Source organism: Taurulus bubalis (genome assembly GCF_910589615.1).
Source record: "Taurulus bubalis genome assembly, chromosome: 7".
In the NCBI taxonomy this organism is placed as follows: domain Eukaryota; kingdom Metazoa; phylum Chordata; class Actinopteri; order Perciformes; family Cottidae; genus Taurulus; species Taurulus bubalis.
Window position 1 is genome coordinate 16059663 of NC_136595.1, and position 16523 is coordinate 16076185.

Sequence of the window (16523 nt, forward strand, 5' to 3'; positions counted from 1 at the left end):
TGCTCAACTTCAAAGGGTGAGCCGTGACTTGAGAGAAAAATACTGCCGCTTTGTACTGAAACCCCCCAAATGAATAATAAAGACATCAAAAGATCAATTGGAGCTTTCTTGGATTTTCCTGATTTGATTTACGTCACAGATCTCTGGATGGTAATTTAAGTCAATAGTAGACATCTGATGCCATTAGAGGAACATGTGATGTAATCTCACCAATTTATTAGTTAATCAGTTGTATCTGTTTACCAGTGAATGGACTGTCTTTGAAACTGGTAAAGGAGCATGAATGTGACTCTCTTGATGTGTTGCAGAAAAGAAATATATACATTTGCTAAAGGTTGGAAACCATCATAATGTTTATAGTTGCAAAAAATAATTGGCTTTCTTGTCATGAAATTAAAAGGGTATTGTCATATCAGATTAACATTTAAACAAAAAAAAGGTATGCTCAAACAAAAACATAAATTATAATCAAAAGTATAAAACTATTTGTTGCAACACTGATGACTTTCTAACTTTCTCCTGTTTTTTGCTTATGACGAATCTTTATGCACTTTTATTTATTATTCTGAGACAGTAGCAATGAGTGAGCTGGAGGTGAGTTTGTGGTTTTGGTAAAAGGTTGCTCTGATGACACAAATTGCTACTATTGCCCAAAAATGAACTTTTGTATTTTAATGTGTATTCTGAATACACAACTCAAAACCTTGCTGCCCCAGTTAGCGTGAGCAGACGATGGAGGAGATGAAGACATCTAAAGAGATGATCTCAGACTGTGAGTTAAGCAGGGTCAAACAGAGTTTAAAATTTCTCAAAATTACCAATCAAACCCCTGGGGAGAGGTAAGGCCCATTCATTCATCATCCAAACACATACATATTATACTCATGTACATGTGCACACGCATGCACCTCATCCACTGCACTTCAATCATCCTGCAACTCTCCCTCTTCCCATCAAAGTTTATCCTCTGAAGCCAGACGTGTCCGGCTGAGCTGCAGCTCAGCTTTTGAAACTTAAAAGGATTAGTCCTCACTCGTCCGTTGCCTTTTCAGTCTCTGACCACCACCCTTCCCCCCCTCCACCCACCCTCACCCCTGTGCACAGTACAGTAGGTACAATAAAGACATTGTGGCCCTGGTTATCTCTCCAGTGTTGTCGGAGGCTATGCGTCTCTGTCTGACTAAGAAAGAGAGGCTGTCTGCGTGACTCACACTGCAGTCATACTGCAAAGACAGAAGGGGGGAGGTCTTGAGCGAGAGTGATGGAGGGATAGAGGGACGATAGATGGAGATGCGAGACATTAGCAAAAAACAGTCGTGCAATTTTTTTTTTTAGTTTGAGTTACTTTGTTTTCTGTTCTTCTATGTATGTTTTTTTTTACCATATAAAGAAGTTCTGACATATTCCTCTGATTGATTGTTGTTATTTTCCTCTTTTTGGGCCAATTAACTAATGTTATTGTATTGTGTGCAATTAGGACGCTTAGGCTTTGTTTCGCCTGAATGAAAAGATAAAATAATGAACGGTAAGGGCAACAGAAGACGTTTTTGGTTTGACGTGTTTTAGCAACCACCAATTAAATATTATGCTGATCCATATTTGTAAGTATACAAACAATCAAACAAACAAAAAACACAAGGATGGAGGCAAAGTTATTATTACATTCATGTATTCAAGACGCTGACTGTGCCTGCCTTCGTCTGCCAACACAGCAGCAGTTGTTACACAACGTCTCATCATGTCTGAGGCAGCAAAACCGTTAAGTTAAACACAAATTAAAGTTAAAAAACTGTCCTGTAATCAACATGCAGAGAGGTTTTATAATGGGCCAATATAATTCATTATTTCATCAAGCCTTCAGTTGGCTCAAATCTCACAACTGTAATGCAACGAACTGTTCCTGCAGATAGTTATAGAGTACGTCTGCTTATTATTTAAACGTTAAGCAGACCTCACAACACTAACATGCACACGCACTAATCGGCACAACCGAGCCACCCTGACGTTAGGGGTGATGTTATTGAGGGGCCGACCCTCAGGCCTGGGAGCCAAACAAACGGATGTGTTAACATTTACATCATGGCCATCAGTCAGTGACGACACCATAAAAAAAACTCTGACACTTTTTTTGACATGAAGTTGGAAAGCATTTTCTTGTTCAACAAGCATTAAAAAAAAATCTAAAGATGAAATGATTGGTCACTTATTTTTGATGCAACTTCGCCAATCAAAAGTGTGTGAGTTGAAGTGGGATAGCTGAGGCATGCACGGCTGTGTCTGCACACTGACTGGTCAGATCAGCATCAAACTTAGTGGAAGTCTGCACAGCCCTGGGACTAGTGCACGCACGCACGCACACACACACACACACACACACACACACACACACACACACACACACACACACACACACACACACACACACACACACACACACACACACACACACACACATCTCAATTTCAACTCTCTGCAGGCTAAAACAGAAGAGGCAGAGTTTCAATATTTCCCCTGAGGTAGACTTTCTAACTCACTTGACATTTCTCAAAGCAGCATCACGGACGGTGTCGTAGAGTGTTGCCTGACATAAACTGTGAGAGAGGAAGCTGGGAAAGGAGGCATGACCCAGGGGTGAAGAAAGGTCTGAGTAGGAGAGTCTAGAGTGGAGTAGATATCAAGGGCAGGGCGTAATTTAAATGTAGATAAAATAAATTAATAGTAGAAGAGAGACAAGACTGAATTGCTGCTAATGAACGTGAACTGAAAATGTTCATGAGTCTTCATGAGCTGTGCACCAATCTGCTAATTATGATAACTAAACATGTTATCGAACATATGTTAGATAAAACACTGAATGAAACTTCCAAAAAACATTGAATCATTCAAAAACAACACAAAAGGCATTTTTCTGAAAAAGTGCAGATGGTGCATAATAAATGACATAGAGGTGAGAAGCAGAAGAGGCATGACGGATGAGTATGACATCACTTGCTCCTCCTCCCTTCTCTCTGATCATCACTCTGCTGTGTCAGGGTGATGGGCAGCAGTTGCCATGCCAACTCAGACCAGGCCATAACACTAAATGTAACGCGGACACAAAAACATGGACCTGACTGTGAAATGTATAAGTGGCAGTAAAAAGCTTTACTGTGGTATTTTGTGAGATTTCAATTTCACAAGTGAGTGCACGCATTATTCAGTGGATCAGCGAATGATTTATTGCAAATGTGGTGTAAACTACAGAATCCAAACACAGATTACTCCAGTTACTCAAATACTAATATGCATACACACAAACACACACTAGAAATCACTGCTGATACTATAATTCGTTATACAACAGATTCAGACTGCAGGCAGGACTCTGAACATGGCTGAACTCGCACTAAATGACTGCTGGCCTAATGAGAGCAGAGAGCACTGATCTGCTGGTTCAGGCAAATGAAGTGAGTGAAGCTTGTGCAGTCATCAGGGTGGATAAACTCTTTATGAAATTGAAGATGTAGCCTGGCGTTCTCTCTCTTTCTCGTTTAAAAAAATGCCGACTGAGCTTCATCTAAAGCTCAGACATATGCGAGGGAGATTTTCTTCGATGTTAGCTGGGTTTTAAGGGCTTAAGATCTTCTCGACGAAACTAGTCTGAGATATTGATGTGACACAGGGTGTCTAAAGTCTGGGACAATTATCTGTCAGTCAAAAGGAGAATGTTGTGCTAAATCCATTTAGAGGAAGCCAATGATTTCGCTGAAGTTTGTTTGAAAGTGTCCCTCAAACTGGTGACATTTGTATGTTAGTGTTCCAGTAGCTTGTGAAGTGTTAAAGCTGGGATTGAAAGGAAAAGAAAAAACACCCACCCGCGGACTCCCAGCAGGCTCGGCACTTTGCGTCTCCCTGTTCCTTTGCTCCTGAGCCACGATGTCTTTCAGATACTCATTTACCTGAAAGACAGAAGACAAGATTCACATGCACTGAACCGGCAGCAGCATCAATAAGAAAAAAATCAAGGAAAAGATAATGACTAATACTTCATCCTCAGCTCTTTACTTAATGCTTTCATACGAACAGTAACAGTTAAGTTAAAAGTTAGTAAAAGTTGAATTTTACTTTTCACAGTCTTAACAGTGGAACATTGGTACACGGGCGATCCTGAATCAAATGACTGCTTAATTTAGCTACTGTTACTTTACAACTATTTAATCAGATTTTCTGAATACATTGAAATGTAATCAGAATTAAGTCCAGTCAAGTGGAGTTGAATTGAATTGAAATGAATCAAATCAACTATCACTAAATACTGGACAATTTAAAGTATGTCTCCTCAAATTCATCCAGTAAAGCTGGTGAATTTTGGACCTTTGGAACACAAAGGGACTCCAACAGGGAGCCATATGTCCGACCAGTAGGACTCCACGACCACACCTGTTAGCTATTGTGAGTGAGTGAGTGAGTGAGTGACTGAGTGGGTGAGTGAGTGAGTGAGTGGGTGTGTGTGTGTGTGTGTGTGTGTGTGTGTGTGTGTGAGTGAAGCTCAGAGTTGGCAGCAGCCCAGTGTTCCTACTGAGGAATGTAGAACTGTATGGAGGAGCCAGAGCCATCTGCATATGCAGGCCATGTCGCCAACCACTTACTTCATAATGCAAAAAATCTGACAAACACAGAGCATGTAACTTCAAAGATGCCCAAGTCCAGAATATAGAATGCGCCCACTGTAACCAGCTGACAATTCTGTCTGCTTAGGCGTGTTTTTAAAGGGTATTCAGTCATATCTTGTGAAATCTGATGTATACTGTAGTAACGCATTTTATGGAATGTTTTTAAATTGTGTGCATTTGCTTTCTTGTAGATAATGTTATGTCATGCGATCATAAGAAATATCCACAAACATTTCATTTTGAATTTCTATTCTCTGACACATACTGTATATACTTGCCAACCTTGTGACTTCAAAAATAGGGGAACAAAGCTTTTTGTTTCAGAGACTTTCTTGCATTCTGAGGACTTTTCAAGGATCTTAAGAGCAAAATAATAAGTACACTCTCACAGCATTTTTATGACTAGAGTGCTGCATGCCACAATGTGCTTGTTGTAGCACATGTGCAAAAAGTAAAGATTTTACAAGCTGTTCAGATCCAGAAACAGGTTGAGATAACAAAGTGAAAAAAGAGGGTCATACATTTTGAGAAAAAAGAGATACTGCAATTGTGACCTGGGAGGAAGCCGGAAGAGAGCAATGAAAATCAGGAGTCTCTCAGGAAAACGGGGAGGTTTGCTTGCTTTACATGACACCATCAACATATGGCAATCCATGTATCAATAACACTCTGTTAAAAAGGTTATAAAGGCAGTGAAAGTAGGAAGGAATTGGATAATCCCACCTTTATTATACTCACAAGGATGTTTTCCGAAGTGTTGGAGTTCACCTGTACACGTCATATGGCATAGCTTCCGGGCATGAAAAAATAGCGGTGTACATGTAACTGATTTTATTGTGTTCGGCTCAGTGTTTTTGACTGTAATATCTTGACTGTGCACTGTGGAGTTTCAGAGTTCAAGCTATGGGAGTCTGACATTGATGAAATGCCTCTGAGCGACGTGCAACTTGTGAAACTGTGACTTGTGATACTGAACAAGGTGACTTACTTCAAGTTTATGATATGGTACAACCCCAATGACCAGTATCTTACAGTCTGTCCTTGTATAGTTACTTTAACAACAGATTCCATATCCCACCTTGTTGATCCAGGTGTTCACTGCATCCTCTGTGTCATAAGGTGTTTCCACCTCAGGGTCGCAAGACGAATACTGACCAATGCAGGCCATGACCTTCTCAACGCTCACCGTCTCCACTGTGTAAGCCATCATCAGAGTGTCGATCATTGCCAGGTGAGCGCTCTGGAAGGGGGAAAAAGTACAGAGAAAGATTTAGAGGGTGAAAACCAGTTTGCTTTGAGGGAGCTGACGATTCAAGCAGATTCTCGCTGTGGTTCGCTTACTGCAGATAGTAAGTATTTTTAGCCAACGCTCTCAGTCACCATATTAAAAGGTCAAACCTCACTGATCCCAACTCAGAGAACTCTGATAAATTAACACAATCAAATTAATAAAACGAGCATTTCCTGCATGTTATGTTCATGTCCACCGAGTAAGCCAATAAGAAATGCCTGAGCTAGACTGCAAACATGTTTTTGGCTGCTTTTTCATAAAACCGGTTTTCAAGTTTGAAAATGGCAAATCCAGTCTGCATCAGGGAGGCAGCACTGCGTGGGTAGAAAGGCATTGAAAGGGCAGTGATTAATACGATTGGACCAGGACTCCTTATCCCTGATTACAAGATCCAATTTGCTCACAGCGACTGCTAAGCTTTGAGAGGCCTGCAAAACACATCTTCCTGACATCTGAGTCCAATTAACTGAATTGGCATCAATTATGCTCCTACTCCTCTTTATCACTGATTGAGTTGTTTTTTTCTATCTATATGAATATGATTTTTTTTTCAATGTGAGTCAGCTAAATGTGGACAAATCTTAAAGTAAAATATAACATTGTTTTTACTACACCATGGTGAAATTGTGTAATCTGTGTATTTTAGTTCTTGGCATCTCCCTTTATCTTGCTCTATTAGTCTATACTGTGTAACCACAACACACATCCAACAAAGCGCCAAATGTTTATACTTGAGCAGCAGGTTTTCCATGAGCTAACCCAATTAATGAGCCGTACATTGAAAGCGGCCCCTTGAAGATCCACAATGATGCAGTGCACAAGAGTCACTGGAGGGTTTTATGGTGAATGTGATGCTGGAGAGCACGTTTGCTCACTCTGTCGCTAACAAATACATTTGCAAGTTATGCTAATAAGGGATAATTGATTCCCTCTTGCAAAAAAGGTGTGCCTTTTTGCATATCATTCCTTTTTTTCCTCACTGTGTGTCATTTCTGTGATGACAGCTGGAAAAACCAAGAGATTTTCTTGCCCCCAAATATATAGCATGATATATTTATTGGCTGTCAAGTTTGCATCATTAGGTGCATTTTAGCTCTGAAATTAATTTGCAGTGTGACTGTAGCTTAATGCTTAATTTCCTCTATCTCTGATCTGTTAACCAAGCGAAACAAACCAATCCCCTTTAATAATATACTTCCAAGATGTTTCCTATTGCCCTTCATTTACCCTGTCCAAACATTGTACTACATAATCCCAGAGAAAAACAATCAATGCACACACATAAGCATCCTGTAATCAGTTTGTATTGTAGAAACAAATCTGCTCTGTATATCCACAACAAATGATCAACTCCAGGCGAGACCAATTTAAAAAATGCCAAGGGACCAGCGTCATTCCACCAGGGCCTTGTCTGCCTCCGGTTTCCTCCCTTCTGCTGAGCAATTTGAGGGTATTGATTTGGATCTGCTGTGGTCTGATGAGATGAAATGACAACAAGGTGTACTAATCTTGTTAACTGGACCACAGAGCTGCAGCCTCTTATCATATTGACTGGTACCCGGCCATAGCCGTGTGTTTCTGACACTGGGATCATACATACTTTCTAATGTAACAAAGCAGCTTCTTTCAACACTTAAGGGTGTTAAATTCAAAATACAGTTCTTTGCAATGTTATCACTTTGAAGTACGAGTCAACAACTTGTAATGCAGCTAAAACACTTTTCCTTACTGATCTCAAGAGTCAAGCTCATTATACTCTTTAGTTAAATGATGTACAAATATTGGGATATTACACTTCTGCGATGATGCAGTGGGTCCGGACGCTGTTAGTGGTCACCGCCGTATGAGAGCAGTGAAGAGTGGCGGCGATCAGATAGCCAGTGCATGCACTTCTGGACCGGCTACGTATGAGAAGCACAGAAAGCTCGGATTACCACACACACGAAATATGGGGCATGTCGGGAATGTGACTTAATTCTCTGCTTCGAAACACCAACTTTACACAGCAAATAGTTATTTGTTTCTATATGCTCTAAGTTTCTGATAGCTGGCGGACATTGGTTATTTTTAATGCCCCAAATATACAAAACTTTAAATTATTCAACATTTCAAGTTGTCCTGTGACTAAAATGGTACTTGGGACACTTAAACTAATATAATCTATAATAGCGGTGGTTCTGTATAAATTGATGTCAACCTGATTGGTTACTGATCTGCTGTAAATGTGATTGTGTAAATAAAAAATGTGCAATGCCATCAGAAGACAATTACATTTTTTAGCCACACCAACATTGATACACTGATAGTTTATCAGCTTACCCTATGATATAGCTTCCTTGTTGACCCCTTATATTTGAATACATGTGGGAAATGCCTCTCCAAAGGTCCTCTGCACTCAGCGCTCACAAAGCTAATATAGCAGATAGAGTGCTGTCACTGAATTAGTTCTGAGTTTCTGTACTGTGTAACACTCACAGGAATGGTCAGTGAAGGATCAGGTGACCATATATAAATGTCAGATGAAAGCTAGAAGGTTGAATAAAGGCTCCAATGACCAGATGAATGCACAGTGGTAGTGGTGGTTGGATGATGAAAAGGAGTAGAAGTAGAGAGGGAGTAAGAATGGAAAGCAAGAAAATGGATTTTCGCTGCCCAAAGAAAGGGTGAGCCTTTCTCTTAGAGCAGATCTGCCAGGCATCTGCAAGAAGATAGTCTCCGATGTGATATCAAATGACGTCATGTTGTCTAACCTTTAGGTTTGTTGAGCATGTATGCTTTCCTTCAGCATTGCTTTACTTCATATTCATACATTTATACACATCCACATCTTGAAGCTGCCCAGTGCACCCTCTGTCCTCCACTGTTGGCCCCACTGCAGCGTCCAGAGACTACATGCCTTGCGTGTGGGTATAGATATGGCTGAAAGAGGGGGAAATGTTACTTATTCACTCCATTTGGTTTTCTTCCCAGTATTCAAAATCTAAAAATATAAGACTGCTTTTAGTCTCTGTTTCCCCCAAGATGCTGCCTTCATCATATGCTGACTATGATGTCATGTGATGCCGTGAGCCGTCCTGTAGCCAAGACACACAATCATTTCTGCTTTCTCATCTAAGCTGATTAGGTCCATAAATCTTATTTTGATTTCTCATGAGGTAAGAAGATGCTCCTTCACGGTCAATATCCTATTTTGATTGTATTGCTACATTAATGTCTCTCTGTATATCCACCCGGGGAGATAAGCAAAGCCTGTTCATCTTTTCTACGGCTTCTTGGAGAAAGAGGAGGGATGAAAACCCACCGTAGAAACCTGCTTTAACATTGCACAAAAGAAATGCGCAAAAACAAACCACAGCGACCTACAAAAAGACACTGTGTTATGTATTTCACCTCAGTGTTGCGTCTGTTGTAAATAAACACAAATCTCCATTGTTAGAGCAATGAGCTGCTTGTCGTGGCCTGAACCAGATAGCGGACGATGCTACAGTAAAGGGTCTCTGAAAAATGTTTCTGTGAAATCATTACAATGACTTTATTCCACTACAACATGATCTAAATTGAGGTAATGACAACAGTAATGTTTTTACCACAACTCACAGTAAAAGCTTTAAAGAGCTTCAGTGGGTCACGGCTAATGATCAGTCTGTGCCTGTTTTTACAGTAGTGCAAGGCCACATTGGTGATTTATGATAATCCCAAAGTTTTTATATAAACTGCCATCCAAAAACAGTAGGTGCAGAAAATGACCCGAAGCAAGACAAACCTAAATCATCTGACTGCAGTCTCATAGGAAATGCAGCACAGCGCTCCTGTCCAGGCCCACAGGCTCCATGCTGGGCCATATGTATATAAATTGAACTGTCTAGCTTCAGGTAACTCAGCTGGACATGGAAAAGCTCTCAGCTGTACCGCTCGCTCTGGTCTCTTTGGAAGGTCACCGCAAGTACATAAAGTAAAGTTAAAGAAAAAAACAGAGCTGCCTTTTCATTTATTATATGTATATTCTTTGCTTTAGTAAAAAAGAAAGTTATGATAGCGTACAACAAAGGTCAAGAGCTAATCTAGTTTGGATACTGTGCAGAAAAGATAAAAAGAAACATTAGCCAATATAGAGCACTGCTCTGAATAATCAATGATATTTTTTAAATGTTACCTTTGTTTTTCCAGGATAGTCCATAGTGATTTAAGTAACTATCTCAAGAGAATGGAAGTTAAAATAGCAGTACAGCTTACTGACAATAGAAAATCTCAGCAAGACCTTTTTTTTTATGCACTTGCGTATGTTTTACTAAAACACCCAACTTTGCAACGAGGTGACGTTCGCCTCAGCCAGCTATAGCAGAAAATCACTGAATTTAAATCTCTGGAAATTACAACTAAATTGAGGTGAGAAAGAAAAACCTTAAAGATGAAAGCCAAACAGAATTGGTTTGAACCATTTGATTAACTAAATCAGAGCTGTTCCTGTTAGTCAGTCACCACTCACTCTTGCTAGCTTTCATCCAAGTTGTTTGAATGACATAGAACTGCATTTGGAATTTTTACATCTTTTGATAGAATAAAACTTTCCTCGTCTTGTCTTTTCTCTGTCCTTCCTTTTATTAAATGGAGAGACGGCACACCTCGTTTAACAGCTTAAGTCCGATCGGGAGCAGAAATAAAAGAAATGTTCTCGCACACACACCCATGCACACAATATACCAACTGTGAGGTCTGGCATCACTTGTGGGAGTGGAGCTTTTAAGCAGAATACCTTCCTCCTCCAAATGCTCCAAACCCAACCTAGCAATTATATGGTAAACCTCAAAGCTAACCTTAGAACAATATCTTGGGACACGATCCCGACTACCAGCCAGCGTTGACCTAGCCTGGAGATACGCCTGCATTCTAGATCCTTCTAGTTCCTGTGGGTTGAAACTGCTTTATGTGTGGATAGTGATACAAGAGTGTTCAATTTCATTTGAAGGAAAATACCCCTCATTGTACATAAACATGATCTGCATGTATTATACTGTTCAGACTAAATCCCTGTGAGAATGTGGATGGGACCACAGTAGGACATTTGCTTTGAGCTAAATCTGGTATTTTTTCTAAAAGTTATGTATTCTCATTCACGGCCTTTGTCCAAAAACCTGCATTTCTATTCATGTCTCTCCATTTCACACTCCATGAGATCTCATTGCGAGCGCTCTAAAACTGGGTCTGAAAACAAAGCAGAACACAGTGCTGCAGATTATCTGCAGTGTTGCCCGATTTGACCAGTTCAGGCTCCTGGTTGTCTTCTGTCTGCACACAGACAGAGAGAATTGTACACTATGTTCAGGTGTGTTTCTATGAACGTTTGTATGGAACAATCAAAGCTAATGCAGTCATTTGATGGAAGTTAATTCATGTACATTTTGAATCAACCATTGCCATATTATTATTATGTTGTTGTTATTGTAATAAAACACACACTACAATAGTATAACCGCGCATAATGCTTGTTTAATTTAATCTTAGAGATTCCTGCATGAAGCTCCGCTCAGCGCTAAATCTGCGGATTAAGTGCTATTATAGCTTAACCAACATGTGTAATGTCAGTAACAGGGAGAGCCAGGTGAATACTATAAGATATGTAGAGTGAGAATGATGTGTTACAAAATCCCCTGCTCTACATTCTAAAGAGAAAATGACACAGGTCTTATCTATTAGTGTAATACGCTTACGGTGCATTTAACCACATCAAAATCTTATGAAAATAATAATAAAGAATACCTGTGAGGAAATGTGTGTGTGTATTATCTATGTATATATATCTCATCTCCCTTGTCTCCAACACTGAACTGAGGACTTGTTGGTGTTGTGTCTCTTGCACTGAAAAAGATGTTCTTAGTTTACTAGTTATCGCAGATATTCTTTCTCAACATGTCGCAAGTGCATGTCCCTGGGCTTGTTATTTTCTTCAGGATGAGCTACTAGGCACTGACCTACAATCTCCCCTACAGGCCTAGGTTGGATGCCTGAAACCTCATCTTGTGGACTCAGCATCAGTGATTTTTCTTTTGCAATTAAAAACAAACAAACACATTATTTCAGCCTGAAAAACCGTCCAACTCTAGCCAGTGCATAAAAGATGCTCTGGACTGAGGACATCACATGATGTGCTCACTGCCCACCCATCCATACTGTGCTGCCGCTGGCATTGAGCGTAACATACTGGCTGTGACTTCGTCGAGGCAGAGAGACAGTTAGTGACTTGGATGGGCTTCCCTTCCACCATGCTGCTTCAGTTCGTCTTTGTTCGTACGATCAAGTGAAGAGGAAGAGAATAAGGACAGGGGGAGCTAGTTTGATGATGAGAAGTATTTTTTCCTGGCACTTCGGTTAGCTTTCTGTACTTCACTGTGTGAGTGTGTGTGTGTGTGTGTGTGTGTGTGTGTGTGTGTGTGTGTGTGTGTGTGTGTGTCTTAGAAATGCCATCTGCTCCTACGAATCCAGCATTTCAGTTTTCTCTGCCTCAGAGCGTGGCAGTGTTCTCACAGTACATGGCTGCACAGACAAGCACAGACTGTGCATACGACATATGCAAGCATAAGCACCCCCACTCATGCACCCACCTACACACACACACCGTGCCTACTGGAGTGTAACCATGGAAACGGAGCGCCTGCCCAATAGGGGTTGTGATGAAGAAAGCAGAAGAGAGGAAACCAGCGGGAAGAAGCAAATTCACCTCTATTCATCCATATACAATAGAGGAATTGACTAATCAATGTCATACAGTAAAAAAGAACTGACAGGCACTTTTCTTTTTATATCAATATAGAATGTTAGATATCGATGCAATAACCTCTGTAGATTAAAATGTATATGTAGGGTTGTTAAATATTTTACATATCATGAATGCCTGATGAATGTTTACATTTACTGTAGCAGAATGCATTACATTATTGCTAATATGTTAGAATATTATTTATAGTTATTATCATAATAACTGCTTCATATAATAAAGTGTTAATAGAACATTATCTAACCAAAAATATGAAACATATTTTTAGGGGGAATTTACATGTATTCATGCCTTCATGTTGAAAGAGAGAAATACTGGCTTTCACATGTACGTCTATTGCATTACATTACATCATAATACATAAAGGGTGACATTGGATATTAATAAATCACAACATCCTTCAGCAGTAATAATAACTAACACAAGAAGGATTTTTGGTGTTGATGGTGTTGTTATCGGGAGCTGCTGCACTGTTTGTGTACACGTGTTCAGTTTTGTTGCACAGCTGATGCGAAGGTCCTACGTGGTCATATGACAGCAATTAACCCGTTCACATTGCTTTTTGGCATGGTCCTCAATACACACGTTAACAAGTGAATGTTTCTGAGTTCAAATAACTTGCTTAAATATATATTTTTAAGCATTTATTCTCAAACTACAGAATACATCGTTTAATGTACAGAATAGAGGTATTTGAGGTGCATTTGTCATTATAATTGGATTTGAAAGCGTTCTCTAACATATATTATGTTTGAGTATAAACCTGTCTGTGTTATGGCTTTTCTGACATACAGTCAGAGACACTGTACCAAATACTAAGACACCATATAAGGTGCTCTCCTCTTACTCTCAGTATAGTTCACAGTATACAGTCATGCTAGAGTCTCACTTAAACAGGACATTACAAACTCTTGGCAGCAACATGACCTATTTAATACAGCTTTTATTAAATATTTAAGCTGACATTCAAGGTTCGGCAGCTTAGAAGAACATCAATCCTCACTGAGACGAGGTCAAGGAAGTAGAGAGTACATCGCCAGGTTACTTCCCTGTCGCTGATCGACAGGCTTTCCCCAGGAAACTGTTCAGCATTGGTGGTCAGGCAGGTTGGGGCACATTTTTGGCATGTAATTCATTTATTAAGTAGATGATGGTCTAAAGCTAACAATAGCTGTATATATTATATTATTGGTATGTGTTTTGTGCAATAGAGATTGTTATTATTAACATGAATTATAATAATATTCTTTTATTGCTTTATGCCAAGCAAATCAACATAAATCCTGCTGCGAAATCTGAAGAAAAGTCTGGATTTAATCACTTATTAAAAGGGGTGACTGTGGCTCAATGGTGAGCAGGGTCGTCCTTCAATCAATCAGAGGATCGGCGGTTCGATCCCCGGCTCCGCTAGCCCATGGCGATGTGTCCTTGAGCAAGACACTTAACCCTAAATTGCTCCCGTAGCTTTGCCTACGGTGTATGAATGGTTGATAATCATGATGTGGCGCGTTGCATGGCAGCTCCTCTCATCAATGGGTGAATGATGTCATGTAGTGTTGAAGCGCTTTGAGTGGTCGGAAGACTAGAAAAGCGCTATACAAGTGCAGGTCCAGTTACCATTACTTACAGCATAAGGGATGGGCAAGATTTCACCTGAACTACAAAACAACATCTTTGCAAAAGTAATTTGAACCCAGTGAAGGAAAAAAAAATGTGTTCCCTTTCTCATTATCACTGCAAAGGTGCCCTTGAGCAAGACAATTACCCATCAGTGCTCCAGTGGGTCTGCTTTCTACCCAGAATGTGGAGCCGAGTGTAGTTGCTAAAGTCTGTTCATGTTGATAAAAAAAAAGCACAAAATACATTAACCACCTTCTCTGCGTTACTGTGGGGATGCAAGGGACACGTCTACATTATGAGATAAGATGCACTTAACAACACATGAACATATGCTGACACTCATGAAGGCTCAAACATACAGAATATATTTTCAATGATCATCTAGATTCCTTAGCTTTTTTAGATCTTGATGTCATTCTCATCCCACGTAATGTCTCCGTAACAACAGGGTTATACTTTATAACATGGCAATTAATCAAACCAAGATAATGGTCATAAATGCATTAATGTTTTTCTGCTGGTTTTGGTGTTCAACTTGGATATCACATTTTATCCCTGTCCACATCTGCAAGGACACAGTCTGAAGAAACTGACATGCAATTTATTTTCATCAATATATTGTTCCTCATGTTTTGGTGAGTCTCTCAAGAGTTTCCATTCAATCACCACAAACAAAGCTGAACTCACAGCATTGACACTTTGAAAATAACAAATTTGGGAACTAGTACAATCAAACTTAGCAATTATAGCCTTTTGATAATTAATTTGAGCTATTATAATGCCTGCAGCAGTGCTTTGTGTGGGCTGTAATGCGTAATGCTGGAATAATATTTTCAGATCCCACCTCCACATCTCTCCCTCATTCTCTATGAGAGAACCACAGGTGGAGGAGAGTGTCAGTGTCACAGAATGTGTGGAGGCGACCGAGTGGGCGGTTACTGCGAACATCTTCACATGTGGGAATCCGTCACATGGCTGGATACAGAAGCATGAGTGGGCAGAATAGTGACAGAGGGGGAGAGGAAGAATTAGATTAAAATGCAAAGTCAGTTGATAACCTCGTGAAAATGTCAGTGACTGTTCTCAGTTATGACATGTGTCACACACAAGACATCATCCGCATCTAACTCCGCTGCTGACTGACCTATTAAAGTTCCCTCGGACATCCCCTGAAGTTGATTATTCTGTAGATGCTTATACCTTGTGCTTAGTGCTGAGTTAAAGAAAAAAAGCGTAAAATGCCATGAAGCAGATTTTAATGGCTGCGCTTTGATCCAGAGCAGTTTAGAACTGCAGATAGGTGCTCCGTCTCTTGCTCTTTCACAGTCTGCTTCAGGAGTAAAAACAGTGACGCTTTCCTTCTAGGACGGTCTGTCAAGCCCTCGATCCAGCCTCGCTAACAATTCCAGAAGAAATATTTTCTCCTGCCCTTTAAACAGACTCTCCACAACGCCACAGAGCTCAGCCTGGACAGCTTCCTGGACACCATGTCAACCCTTCGTTAGATGTTGAAGCACTTTCTAAATAATAGATGATCCCCACCAGAGCTGTCATTCCAATGTGCAGCAGGAAATCCACATGAACCGTCTCAAGTGTGTAACATCCTCATAGAAAACAATATTACACAGTGTTACTGCAATTAAACCTTCATCATGCTGTAGATCTCATGTTAATGATGTAATCTAAGGACAATTTATTGGAAATTATGGTTAATAAAGGAATGGATGAATGCTAAAAGAGGAAGTATGGGAGCAAAGTTGTGGCAATAAAGTATGGATTTGTGAATGGAAAGACGGGGACGAAGGGAGGCCGGGGCTGATGGGATGGCGGTGAAAGAGGGGGACGAGTGAAAGGACGGATGAAGAATATAAGGATGAAAGAACGATGAAAGAGGGAGGACAGTGAAATGCCAGAAGGTAGTTTCACGCAGCTCATTTTCACAGTCACACAACCTGCTTAGTCAAGCATACACACAAACACACACTGTGGCTTTCTGGCAAACCATTCAGTCATGAACTGTGGTGGGTTAGAATCAAGTGCAAAGCCCTCGTTCAGCTCTGGACTTGTAAATAATCTGAGAAAATAAGAAATAGACAGGACAGAACAGTAATACACAAGAATCCCTCAGATGCAGGGCCCAAGCTGTGGGTGCCGTTGTGTTAAGACGCCAGAAAGCATGGACACACAC

General features: G+C 40.3%; 1 protein-coding gene across 1 annotated transcript in view; it reads right to left on the minus strand.

Moving 5' to 3' along the window:
- camsap2a (calmodulin regulated spectrin-associated protein family, member 2a) overlaps positions 1–16523 on the minus strand; it is a gene marked incomplete at its 5' end in the record, with an annotated part of 44543 nt that overhangs the window by 20738 nt on the left and 7282 nt on the right. The window contains 2 exons of the mRNA XM_079221132.1: positions 3855–3938; positions 5731–5892. Of these exons, the coding sequence (XP_079077258.1) occupies positions 3855–3938; positions 5731–5892 (246 nt within the window). The remainder of the gene's footprint in view (positions 1–3854; positions 3939–5730; positions 5893–16523) is intronic.